Source organism: Electrophorus electricus, chromosome 3, assembly GCF_041902795.1.
Source record: "Electrophorus electricus isolate QZ-2024a chromosome 3, ASM4190279v1, whole genome shotgun sequence".
In the NCBI taxonomy this organism is placed as follows: domain Eukaryota; kingdom Metazoa; phylum Chordata; class Actinopteri; order Gymnotiformes; family Gymnotidae; genus Electrophorus; species Electrophorus electricus.
In genome coordinates, this window is record NC_137499.1 from 31,249,621 (window position 1) to 31,263,508 (window position 13,888).

A 13,888-nucleotide genomic window follows, 5' to 3' on the forward strand; every position below is an offset into this window, starting at 1 on the left:
GGTTGCTTAATTTGGCTGTGCTGTTACAAATTTAAGGGTGAAAATGTATTAAATGCTGATCACAAACCATCTGACAAAAATTTAATTACAGTATCTTAAAAAACCCTTGAAGTACACATTACTCAATTTCTAAGTGAGATCTATTACCACTGCATTAGACTGCAGCAAGAATGAAAATGAGAGAGAAATCACGGACCACGGCCAGTGTACTGCAATGCCAGTTTATTGTTTTTTACTCAGACATATCAGACAGATCTTTACAAAACAACACACAAATCGCAACAACATGAAAGAAAAACAACTTCAGAACACCTTAACACCCACATCCTTTCTACCACACCTGGTCTCCAATGTTTAGAGCTTCCCATGAGAAGAAGGTCCAGGAAAAAAGTACAAAACAGTCTTAACTTGCCCACAAAAATGAATGCTCTTTCTACCAAAACTGTCCAAAGAGAAATACTTCACAGCTCAGAGTATCTGTAGAGTGGAGGGTTAGTGCTTGTGCAGTCTGGTTGATATCATTTTATAAATGAAAAGTTGTTTTCATTTTCATTGATTTTATAGCAAATCCCATTAGCAGATACAACCATTCAGTGTCAGTTATGCCCACTTTAAAACTACACAACAGTTATATCTCTGCAAGGACAGATGACCCAAGATCTAATGATAAATGTATCTGACTGTGAGAATTGTATTGATCACAGGCTTGTGGGTCAGATGCTACCATGTGAATATACTAATACATTGGAAAATGTTCCTGAACCAAATGCTCTAAATGGTCCCTTCCATTTTTGTTTCCCAAAGCAGAGATGCAATCATTACTTCCATGGTTAAAATAAGCAGCAGTCACTATGGTAACATAACAATGGTGGGTGCACACAGGTGTCAGTGTAATATGCATTGTTACATTTTTCTTCTTTTTCTTTCTTTTTTAACCAAAAAACATGTATTTACAAAACAACATGTACAAACATGTTTTATATAAGAAAGTGGGAAGTCTTTATGTAAGAATGTGTTTGTGGCAGGTGCACACGTGCATGTGGGTGTGTATGCGTGTGGGTGTTTGTGTCTGCATATATTTATGCATGTCTATATATGAGCAAATGTACTTGTGGTGTGAGGGTGCTGCTCCAGAAGACTGGGAGCCCTTACACAGTGCAGTGAAGAACATGAGTACAGCCAAGGACAGAAGTCATCAGAAGGTGTTGGAAATGTAAAGCAGCTGGAGGAAGTAAGAACTGTGCAAATAAATGTGCAAATTAAAAGTACCAAATCTCTTATGATAGACAATGCGCTTTGCAGAATACTTTTTTTTCCCACACAAATCATATAAAATCTTGAATCCAATGAATAAGTGAAAAAAGCCAGCATAAACATCCTCCTGGAGAAGGAAAGCTGGTGTTACTGACAATCCAGAACAATCATTTAGTACAAACTATGAGTATAGGACCATGGTAAGTCATACCAGCCAAAGGGTCAGCAGTAATAGACATGAAAATCTTTCCCCTAAACAACATATTTCAATTATAACACATGACAGACAGCTCATGGTGTTTGTAGTTGTAGCAAATGAGAAGTTAAAATGAGATGACATGTAAAAATCCCTTGATGGTCTTGAGTTTGATGTATTCTCCTGAGAAGCAAAGCAATATTTGCTTTTGATCTCTGTAGCATGTAAATGGGTGTTCAGTCTGACAGCATGCTGATGTGTGTGTGTGTGTGTGTGTGTGTGTGTGTGTGTGTGTGTGTGTGTGTGTGTGTGTGTGTGTTGAGGTGGGTGCCACTGCGTCAGAATGCTGTCATTGATGCTAATGAGCCAAATCCACCAAGGCCTGGGGGGGTAATGGACAAGTCCTTGGAGAGAAGCTGAGCCCATGTTACTCATTCACTGGAACAGATGGAACATTTGCTCGTAGGCTGATGTTCTCTGTAAGCATGTGCCCTTAAGCTGCCTGCTTTTGATGTGCGAAAAGGACATGGGCGATGAGTCGACAGCCAGCAGCGAGTACTCGGCACAATCATACAGGCGTTTTCTCTTTACTCCATTCTCAAACGTGGAGGTACATCAACAACAGCACTGTTCAGCTGAGGATAATTCAGTTTCTCTGGATGCTCTGAGCACTGAGAAGCACCCTCCAAACCTCTAGTCCATTTGTGTCCAGATTTGCTGGCACACTTGTTAAAATCCAAAGAAAAACCACATTATATCTAATAAGCATATGGATAAGTACACACATATTGAATGCGTCTCTTCAAAGACGCTCTAAAGAAACAAAATAAGCTCAGGAGATAGTGTGCTACTAGTTGTTTTTCTCAGGAGTCCTGCACTCAGGTGATGTGTTGTACAGGGCTCTATCGGTTCCCTTGGGAACTGGTTTGGGTAGTTGCAGATCGGGCCAGAGGTGTTTACGATGATGTAAAGGCTTCTGCACACTGCTCAAACAAACCCCTAATGGCTTTAGAGATCCCCCTCTGTCCGGGCTCTCTGGCCGCGCGTTCCCGAAGCACAGCACGCCGGTGGCATGTCCTGTCGCACCTTGTTTGCATGAGCAGAGAACGGGAGCCCCGAGGGGATTGTGGTGGGGTGGGTGGGGAGTCACAGAGGGGTGGGGATTGATGAGGAAGCGGGTCTAGACCTGCGTGGAGTAGGAGCGGTAGAGGGTGGCGCTGCGTCCAGCGGTGTGGGAGGCGCACTGGCCAGCACGCTCAGGCGGCCCATCTAGACTTCGCTGGAAATGGAGCGAGACGGTATGAGGACATCGGGGGTGGCGGGGAACCGATAGGGCTGATGGTCATGTGATCTCAGTGAATGGAGATCCCCGTGGAGTCTGCAAGGGTGGAGAGAGAGAGTGTGAGAAAGAACGAGGAAGAGAGAGGAAGAGCAAGGCAGAAAGACAGAAACAGTTAGAGAACAGGGGAGAGAGTGAGAGAGAGACAAAGACAGAGAGCGGCAGATACACAAAGAGAGAAAAACAGAGAGAAGTGACTGTGGTGAATAACAGGGGAAACAAAAATGTGAACGGTGAGAAAAGAATGAGTGTGATGGTGTTCAGCAGAGATGGCTATATGGCCAGACTGGTAAGAAGCCCAAGACAAAGATGGAACAGAAGGAAAGATGGTGGTGGTAGACTGTGGGAGACACCCATCTTCCCATATCATTTTAATTAAAGTGGATCTCCTCCAAACACTCACTACTCCAGCCCCACAGGGCTTTGCATAAAGATCAGGGGAAAATGCTGATGCAGACTGACCAAGCCCCAACCATAGTCAGCAAAAAAAAAAATGCAGATTTCACAGTATTTGACAGAAGAAATGAATCAAGTCTCCATCCTCAAAGGTCCACTGTGAGCATTCATTCAAGTATTATTTCTCAAGCCTGTGCAGTGTAAGGGCATCGGCTCCGATGACTTTTAACTTGCAGCTCTGACACTAGGGGCTGGGCGGCAGTCTGTAGGGCAATGTAGTCACATGCAGTGGTATTCCCATTCAAGGCTGAATGGCGCACTACCATGGTCTCAGCTGCTTCTGAAAGACCCTCCCCTACAGACAGCCTTTTGCAGTCATTTAAGGGTCATGTTACTTGAGGTCTGGAAAGCATAGTCTCCCTTTGCCAGTGAAGAGCAAACGCTGGTCCAAGCAGTACAACAGGGTGCTGGGATCGGCGTTGGGGCACTGTAGGGTGGTGGTGGCCAGGTGGGGGCATAGGTGCAGGAGGGGTTTAGTGGATCTTTTTTGGGGGTCCTCTGGATCAAGAACGGAGGGGGCAGGGGGTCATGATTGGCCACCCTGTGTGTGCAGCTCTGCCGCTCACCCAGCCCCGCCCCTTACCTGAGTGCCACTTAACTTTTCGAGTGGACTCTCCACACAGGGCAGCGCCACCATAGGCATGCCCAGCACTGACTCAGGACGCTGGGGTCTTGCAGGTGGCGGAGGGGGTTTGGCCTGCTGGAAGTTGTTGATTACGCAAGTTACCTTGCGAGAGAAAAGGAGAGAAAAGGAGAGAAAGAGAGAGAGACAGAAAGAAGAGAGAAAAAAAGCACATGTTAATGTAATATCCAAGAAACCAAACAAATGTATTTTCTGCCTCCACTAGACCCACACCAGGCACTGGCTGTTCCTCTCCAACCTAACTGCAACGCCAGGGGCTCTCACCAGAAACACGGCGATGGCTCCTCCAGTGAAGTATCCAGCCAGGACGTCTGACCAGTGGTTGCGGTACTCAGCCACCCTCACCACCCCCACCAGAACAGCCAGGCACAGCAGGGTCAGGCTGACGGTTGGCTTTGTCAGACGCGTGCCCTTCGTCCTGAACACCAGCGTCACATACATCTGAGGACATGGACACATGGTGTCGGACATGTGCAGCTCAGTTGAGCACTGCTGGCCCTTCATCTCCCAGCAAGAGCTTGTCAGAAGAGGAAATGTATCTTACCCTAATTAAACTCTAGGCTTACAAATATCTGTTTCATCTTCCAGCAGCAAAACTGTCCAAAGGTGTTAAACAGGACTGTGCCCAACTGAATGGGGCAAAGGACATTTTCAGTGACTTAGCAGGTAATTTGGAGCACTTTAAATCGCTCTGAACTTGAACTGCTTTGCACTGACAGCGCATTGACAGCGGGTGGCACTGCATGGCTGTGTCATCGTGGATCACACTCCTTGTACTCACCACCGTGAACACCACTAAGTGGACACTAACCACTGTGAACACCACTGAGTAGACACTCACCACTGTGTATACTGCTGAGTAGACGCTCAATGCTGCATCCTTGGAGGGGAAGGATTTGCGAGCAGATGCCACGATGAGGGGGTTCCCTGTGCAGGCTCGCCGTTCCGTGATGTACTGAAGACTTGACTGGCAGCCCAGTGCCGTGTAGTTTGGCCGGCATGCCGACAGGAAGTGAGGTGTTTGATTTCCTGTGACCACTTGCCCGGCATTGGCGAAGATGGTGGTGGTGAAGAGGCCAAAGGAGTAGACACCTGACAGAAAAGACCAGCTGGACTCAGAAGTAATTTTTAACTTTGAGCATAATAGGCTCAGGGCTGGAGTACTGTTCAGGGTTTTAGTATTGTTCAGGGTTGGACTTTGTTAGGCTGAGGGTTATGGTATGGAGTGATGTGGTATGAGAGTGGACCGTCCCCTGGAGCAATACAGCATTATAGGCAGTAGTTAGGTGAAGGGCGTGCATACACTAGCCCGTCCGCTGGCTTTCATTTGATCCAGGAACCCTGAGGTTCTGAACCCTTCAGGGTGCGTTCGGGATTCTGGATGCAGATATTTCAACATAAAAGACAATTTCACTTACTGTATTATATCCTATGGTTCTTTATATACTGAAAGTAGCAATGGTAGTATTCAGGGAATTGTGAAAGTATTTCAGGAGTATTGCAGGTGTAAAATTCATAACTAAAGGGGTACAGCTACCAGGGATAATGTGCAAACAGTATCAAATCTAAAGGATTGTTTAGGCACCAAAAAACCCAAAAATGGCCTTTGAGAAAAGAATCTAGCAAAGTTAGTTAGGGTGTTTGAAAATATTTTCTTCTAAGAATTTTAATTAGAAGCTCTTTATATCAAACATCAAGGCCTATGCAAACAATTATGACCACCCCACCCCCCCAAACATCACTGTCCTCCCCTTTGCTTCTGCCCTATTACCTAAGAAACGTATGATACGTCTCAGCAAAGGGTTGAAGTAGCAGCAGTCTGCAGTGACAATGGTCTTCTCTTGAGTGCCCTCTGACCTCATGAAGAATGCCATCAGCTCTCCAGCCAGAATCTGTGAGGTAGACAAAGAAACACATTAACATGAATCCTGTGGAGAATTACCTCAGTATAACGAGATACTTCTCCATGTTCTCTGAAATGTCCATAATACCACTTAGCTTAGTGGTCACAAATGCTGCAGCTTTGATACATTTTTGAAACAATTCTTTGTGGACTTCAGTTCCCATTTAATGATGCAATAAAATACTGACAAATACTGACAGCGCAAAAGGTACAAAGCAGATATCATCAACTTGATCAAGAACAATAACACTGAATTGCTAACAACAACGTGCACTACATGCTAATTCAATTCAATTCAATTCAGGTTTGTTTTTGTATTGTCATTATACTTGTGTACAGTATAACAAAATGTGTTTGGGCTAAAGACATCCTGTCAGTTACCTTTTATCCCAAGGGCCTCTAGGATTCTTGGGACTACTCAGAGAGTATGTCTGCATGATTTGCTGTGGTGGTAGACAGGGTTCACACCTTGTAAATGGCGGGGAGGCGCTTGGGGATATGTTTTCACTTGGCTGGATCATTTCTTTGTGTTACTAGCATCTTTTTTCGCATGGGTAGCACAAAGGACATTCAGGGTGTTTTCACTGACTGAATGGAGTTATTTAGGTTACTAGATGTGTTGAGACACAAGTATTATTTGGTGTGTCTCGAGGGTATTCTCTGGAGAAGAGCATGAACATGGCCTGACATTCACCATTAGAAAGAAAGGGTTGTTTAATTCTGTGTGTGAATCTATAGGGTGGAATCTGGGACTAGCAATGTTATCTGAGCTGAGAGAAGGGCAGAGGGGGAGATGCATGGGAGATAAAAGGTCATGTGCATGATCATAAAAGGAACCAGCATGATAATCTGTCATTTGAAAGAATAAGGAACCCCTACTGGAATACACATGCACAAACTTTCACAAAACATGCAAACCCGTTTGAACGTGTATGTGTCTGACTGCACTCTGAAATTGTCAGGATAAATTGTGGGCTAAAACTGTAGGATAAAAACATTGCTTTTCATCATCAGAATTTGATTGGACCCCTTATCATAGCAACAGTGCCAGAATGGGGTGTAAACCTGCCCCAACATCAAATGCACAAGCAAGGCCAGATGTCAGTGACAAGACATCAAGAGACAGAGACAGTGTGTTCAGTTTACAATCACATGCACATACACACTTACACAAATCCTGGGATAGAGCCTGTCCACTAATCTAGGCTGACAAACAGTGACATCACTGTTGCACAGTAACAGAGATGTAGGGAGATAGGTGAAAAGGATCCCAAGGAGAGAGAGAGTTAGAGAGAGAAGAGAGAGAGAGAGAGAGAGAGAGAGAGAGAGAGAGAGAGAGAGAGAGGCTCACAATTTACCCTTACCTAGTAATGAATGTGTCAGTCAGCCAACTTACTCCTGAAATGGTTATTTAGGTTATAAATAATTGTGCCATTTCACGTGAATGTGTTGTTTTGTCCATTACCTCATTTGTAAGTATAATTTTGCCTTATTTCTTAATTTTGCTATTAAACTGCCATTCCCTTAATACAGAAGTAGTAAGGAATTTGCAACCAAATTGCTCTGAATTTGGTTTGTAGGTTTACATACATCTTCAGACAGAGCAAAAAAAAATCTGCAGTCCCTGAAAGTAGGGTGTTGCAGTCCCCATCTTGTCCTAAGTGAGGTTTTATAGTCCCTATCTTGTTCCTGTAAGTGAGGAGGTACTGTCTCCATCTTGACTGTAAGTGAGGCGCTGTGGTCTCCATCTTGACTCTGTAAGTGAGGTGTTGTGGTCTCCATCTTGACTGTAAGTGAGATATTGTGGTCCCCATCATTCTACCCCAAACAAAAGCATGGCCTGTCATTTTTGGCCATCTGCGTTTAAGGATTTTACATGTATACTCAATTATACTCAATTATACTCAATTAACCTGTTACAACAACTGTAGATATGGTACTATACAATGGATCTGTACATTCTGTAGATTGTGTACATATATACTCAACCATATACATTGTACATTGTGTATATAATCATAATATACATATATTGTACATACATTGTTAATATATTTTTGTACATACATAGAATATATATTTATCTGTATATATATTTTTTTCTCTATGCACCCCTGGTTCTCTTCCTCAGTTTGGACAGAGCACTCTCCACCATTTCACTGCGTGTTGTACTGTGTATGACTATGTATGTGACAAATAACTTGAACTTGAACTTGAACTTGTAAATGAATGCGAATAAAGGAAATTCTACTATAGGTCAGCTGTACAATTTAAATGAGAGACACTACCTGACATGTGTCATCACTGCCCCTGCCACTGCAGATAATCACGCTCAGATTGGGAAATGCCACATATGATTTATACATGCAACTGGGAAAAGCATGTATGCCCTGTCCAGAGGGGGACATAGGGGGACAGGGAAGAACAGAGGAGGGATAGAGGGGGACAGAAAGGACAGGGAAGAACAGAAGGTGACAGAGGGGACAGAGAGGGACAGAGGGGGACATAGGGGCACAGGGGGACAGAGGGGGGATAGAGGGGGACAGAGAGAACAGGAAAGAACAGAGGGGGCACAGAGGGGGCACAGAGGGGGGATAGAGGGGGGATAGAGGGGGACAGAGAGAACAGGAAAGAACAGAGGGGGGACAGAGGGGGGATATAGGGGGACAGGGAGAACAGGAAAGAAAAGAGGGGGGACAGAGGGGGGATAGAGGGGGACAGAGAGAACAGAAAAGAACAGAGGGGGGACAGAGGGGGGATAGAGGGGGACAGAGAGAACAGGAAAGAAAAGAGGGGGGACAGAGGGGGGATAGAGGGGGACAGAGAGAACAGGAAAGAACAGAGGGGGGACAGAGGGGGGATAGAGGGGGACAGAGAGAACAGGAAAGAACAGAGGGGGGACAGAGGGGGGATAGAGGGGGACAGAGAGAACAGGAAAGAACAGAGGGGGGACAGAGGGGGGACAGAGGGGGGATAGAGGGGGACAGAGAGAACAGGAAAGAACAGAGGGGGGACAGAGGGGGGATAGAGGGGGACAGAGAGAACAGGAAAGAACAGAGGGGGGACAGAGGGGGGACAGAGGGGAGATAGAGGGGGACAGAGAGAACAGGAAAGAACAGAGGGGGGACAGAGGGGGGACACAGGGGGACGAGCCAAACCAAAGCGCACAGCTCATTCCCGACAGCAATGCTGCATAAGCAAAGAAGAGGTAATACAGTGTCTTCTGGGCTGTCCTACAGTGCTGTGCTCTGGTGCCTTTACTGTCAGGATCTGTACTGTCTGGTACATTACTGCCAGCTTTCCTGCGGGTGTCTTGGCACCACTTATGTTCTCAAAAGGATTAACAAAGTTGCTGCCCATCGCTGTAGAAATATTGCTAGTACTACATTTTGATGATTGCATGAACGTGTGTTCTTTTCTTTGATGTGTTCTTAACATAATTTTCTAAAGGTGTGTACACATGGGTGCAGGTGTGTGTGAGTGTGTGTCAGTATGAGTATGATGGTGATGTAGAATATGATGAGTAGATCCCCTACACCAGGCCTATATCAGGCTAATGGATCTTCAGAGTCTAGACTCCATTATAGATGCAAGACCAAATAAAGCCTGATCAAATCTGGCCCCTCACTTCTGACTCAGGGCAGTATCTCATTGCCCCAGCCTACAGAGCCCTCCAATCCTCAGCCCTCATAGCATACTAATCTCCAGTCTTCAAAACACAATAATCCCTTGCACTGAAAGCACACAAATCCCTAAACATCATCCCACACTAACCCCTTCCCCCATATCCCACAAATCCCATGTCCCCATAACAGACTAATCCCCTGTCCTTGTAGCACACTAATCCCATAGTATTTGGTCATAGTATTCTAATCCACTGCCTTCATGTTGATGTACTTAATTTTAGCGCCATCTTGGTCAAAAAAGCAGGATTCTTGTTCTTGTTCACAGGAATCATCATACTGAGTTTAGTTCTGAGAATGTTTGCTGAAATCACAGCAAAATAAGATCTACTTTTTTTTAGAATCTACTTTTCAGTCTCCAACAGACTAAAACTATTAAAACAACAAACTATCTATTTATTTATTTATTATCTTAAATGATATATTGATACTGTTTTCATTTTGATCAGGTTCTGTGTTTTGAGGATTGGTGCTGTATTTCATCAGAATACATCAAAATCTCCCTCTCCCTTCCACTCACTCCGTCTCTTTCTCCCTCTGGTAAAATAAACACAATCAACTGTTCACCTGTGAGGTTCATGATATAAATATGTGTGTGTGTCTGTGTGTGTGTGTGTGTGTGTGTGTGTGTGTGTGTGTGTATGTATGTTTGTCTGTGTGTGCGTGCGTGCATGCATACGTATGTGTGTGTGTGTGTGCGTGTGTGTGTTTCTGTCTTATCTCCACATTTCTGGGAGCTGCTTCTGAAAGTACGTTTGGCTAGTGAACAGCTTGTGAAAGACATGCAGCATTAAGTGGAGGGAGTGATAAGAAATCAAAGCGGTGCCAGAGGGGGAAAGACAAAGACATGGAAGAAATGGAGACATTTGTGAAAAATAACAATGCCACTGATTTAAACAGTACTCAACAGTACTCAAACCCCTCTATATTAATTGTCTTCAGTGTTAGTGTTTGCATGATTTCACATGATTTCATATTCCAAAAAATATCACATAATGCAAATGTGTTTTTAGTTAAGTAATTAAATGAAGCTGTTCAAACATGACCAGATGGAGAGCTATGGTTTTGAAAAATCAATAGTAAGAAGATCAACCAAATTCTGTTTTCATCTTTGATTCTGTGGTCATGGAGGGTTCCACTTGACATAATGCACACATATGTGATCACCCTGTGTGGCCTGCACAGAAAACATGGGAATGTGGGCCAGGCATCCCATGCACAGCACACAGCTCAGCAGGGCAAAACCTGTTTTTCACCATTGTATGAATTACACTTGATTCCATTCAAATGCTCAGTATTATCTGTTCTTTGGTATTGTTTTCAGTTTATCCCTCCATGAGTGTTCCTTCAGTTCAGTCATGGTTCAAAAAGCCCAGGCTGGAAAAGTCTGGATAAGCAGGTTAGCACCTCTCACCTCCCTACTCTCTCTCCCCTTCTTTCTTGTCCTATTTCAATTCACACACTGTCTCTTCTCCGTACCCATTAAACCCCCTTCAAACATCACGGCTCCTGTGCGGCTAGCCGAGCAGCCGTAGCTGCTGAGGGGATCGAGCCATTTTCAGCTCTGCTCTTCTTTGTTCCTTGCCTTCGCCGTTTGGGTTACTCGCTTTGTTAGATCTCAAACTCCTTGTTTGGTGGGATAGCACCACAGTAAGAGTGAGTCATCCCAAACCATGTACAAAAATCTCTCTATGGAAATCCTGTTCGTAAACCATGAAGGCAGACTGTGAGAACAAGATCAGGGGTTCAGAATTTGTAAGAGAACAAAGTGGAGAGACAGTGAAAGAGAGAGCACAAAAGAAAGAGACATAGCAAGGGTGTAACAACAGTATGTTGACACATACACGGGACATAAGAAGAACTGTTATTGTGACATTGCTTCCTGATTTTTGCCATTTGTGGGTGTCCATCAAAAGCATATACTTATTTTATGATACATTTATGCTTTCACTGGATTGTAAGAGTACATAATGACTTTAATTTCATTAACTGTGTGTGTGAGTGCATGTGTGTGTACGTGTGTTCATGTTTTTGAATAAGTGTTAATATCTGTCATGTATTCTTATCACCCAAAAAGCTCACATATGTGCAAAGACAACTTACAAAATATACACACAAACACACATATAGACTCAAACACACACACACACACACACACACACACACACACACACACACACACACACACACACACACATAACCACACACACACACACACACACACACACACACACACACATAACCACACACACACACACAGTTATGCACACAAACAAATTCACATCCATGCCCATGAACACGTGCACACACATACACACACACACACACACACACACACACACACACATAACCACACACACACACACACACACACACACACACACACACACACACACACATAACCACACACACACACACACACACACACACACACACATAACCACACACACACACACACACACACACACACACACACACATAACCACACACACACACACACACACACACACACACACATAACCACACACACACACACACACACACACACATAACCACACACACACACACACACACACACACACACACATAACCACACACACACACACACACACACACACACACACATAACCACACACACACACACACACACACACACACACACATAACCACACACACACACACAGTTATGCACACAAACAAATTCACATCCATGCCCATGAACACGTGCACACACATACACTGCGCTACAGGCATGGGGAAAGACAAGAATGACCCAGAGAGTCACAGAAGCAAAGTGCACCTGCAGCGTTTATCTCCACAGCTTAACTCAAGCATACAGATCTGGGCTAAAAAGGGGGGTTGGGTATTGTGTTTTGAATATGTCTGCAAGAGTAAGTTTAAGCCTATTTAAGCCTGTCCTCCATCACATGGACATTGTTCCGTTTACCTACACTCTTCCCCTGTTATTAAAACTTCTGGTGCATTTTGTGCTTATGTGCCACATACATGGCATGTCTTAAATATTCTTACTGACATTGAACATTTCCACCATAACATAAAGTGTTATTAGTGTGTGTAGGATGCTTTTCCACTGGTTCACCATTTAATGATTGTAAATAAGCCTACAGCAATTGCTGAAGGCCTGTCAGTGTTTGTTTCCACAGCTAACTGAATTGTAGAGTTAGCTGTACGGTTTAGAGACCAGCAAGGTCCAGCTATTACGATCACAAATGGTTACACTGCATCAACTCCTTCAGTTGCCCATATAGTTTAAAATGAAACCACAAAAGCAATGCCATGTTATACAATAAGCTAAGAGCAAACTGTGGTATTAAAAATTCTTAGCCAATTTCAATACCAGTGAGAATTATTATATAAAGGCAAAATTTTCAACATTAGAAATCTTTCAGCATTGCATTCTGTTTGGGATGGTAAATGGTTGGAGAAATGGTGTTTTGAGCAAGACGCACAAATTATAAAAAGCACACAGCACTGTATCTACTAAATTTAGCCTGTAGTAAACAAATGGCAACAGAAATGGATCGTTTGGATATTTTTAAAGCCACAGGAAAATCTACTCCATCCTCACTAGATTCCTCACTAGTGGCTATGAATCCTTACAAGTGAGTAGTGAGGACTGAGTAAATTTTCAGTCAACCATTCAGGAGAAATGTAGTGGCACTGCAGCCTTTGAAAGAGAAGGAGTAGATTCAATCTTTTAATGGCTACGGACTCCATAGTAATTCATGAGATTTGTTATTGGGAGATGGAAAGATGTCAGACTGATGTTATAAAGTGGTAAGGAAGGATTGGATTTAATAGGGCATCTGACAACCACTGTCCAGCTGAGATACAGAAACCCATCCATATTATGTATTGCATTTGCTTCCATATTTGTGCACACAGATGAGATTCTAGGTCATGCACCACCTATCCAGAGTCCAGTTCTGGGTTTTGACCCAGCCATCCGGAGTCCAGTTCTGGGTGGTGACCCAGCCATCTGGAGTCCAGTTCTGGGTGATGCCCATGCCATTTGAGGCTCTAGTGCCATGAAAGCACAACAGGCCACATCCACAGGATGGCTTATTCAAAGTCATTTCAAAGCAATGCAGGCCAATTGTGGGCATCTGTTAGGTCACAAAACTTGACAGTTAGCAATCTTTCATACATTGTTTCATAATACTGCCACTCTAAAAGACAGATGGCTAATTACACTTTACACACTTGTCAGAACTCACCCTCCTACATTGATAGCTAATGTGTAAGCTAGAATAAAAAGAACACTATGTATATCTATTAATTGTTAATCAATTCTTTTGAACCATTTTTACTTTTTTTTTTATTCAGTTGAGAGCTTTTGATCACCCCATGGGAGGCTGCTGAAGGTCCTGAGCGCTTGTCCGTCATCTGGCTC

The 13,888-nt window shown here is 43.8% G+C and overlaps 1 protein-coding gene across 6 annotated transcripts in view; it reads right to left on the reverse strand.

Moving 5' to 3' along the window:
• Window positions 1-205: 205 nt before the first annotated feature.
• Window positions 206-13,888, reverse strand: part of plppr2a (phospholipid phosphatase related 2a) — a 30,178-nt gene continuing 16,495 nt past the window's right edge. For 4 of the 6 annotated variants that reach the window (XM_035527804.2, XM_027006532.3, XM_027006533.3 and 1 more), the window contains 5 exons: window positions 5,660-5,780; window positions 4,730-4,980; window positions 4,153-4,329; window positions 3,845-3,972; window positions 206-2,828 (listed from right to left, as the gene is read on the reverse strand). In XM_035527804.2, coding sequence (XP_035383697.1) covers window positions 2,720-2,828; window positions 3,845-3,972; window positions 4,153-4,329; window positions 4,730-4,980; window positions 5,660-5,780 — 786 coding nt within the window. In that variant the 3' untranslated portion in view covers window positions 206-2,719. Of the gene's footprint in view, window positions 2,829-3,828; window positions 3,973-4,152; window positions 4,330-4,729; window positions 4,981-5,659; window positions 5,781-13,888 lie in introns of all 6 variants that reach the window. The other 2 variants (XM_027006534.3, XM_027006536.3) reach the window with 1 other exon arrangement.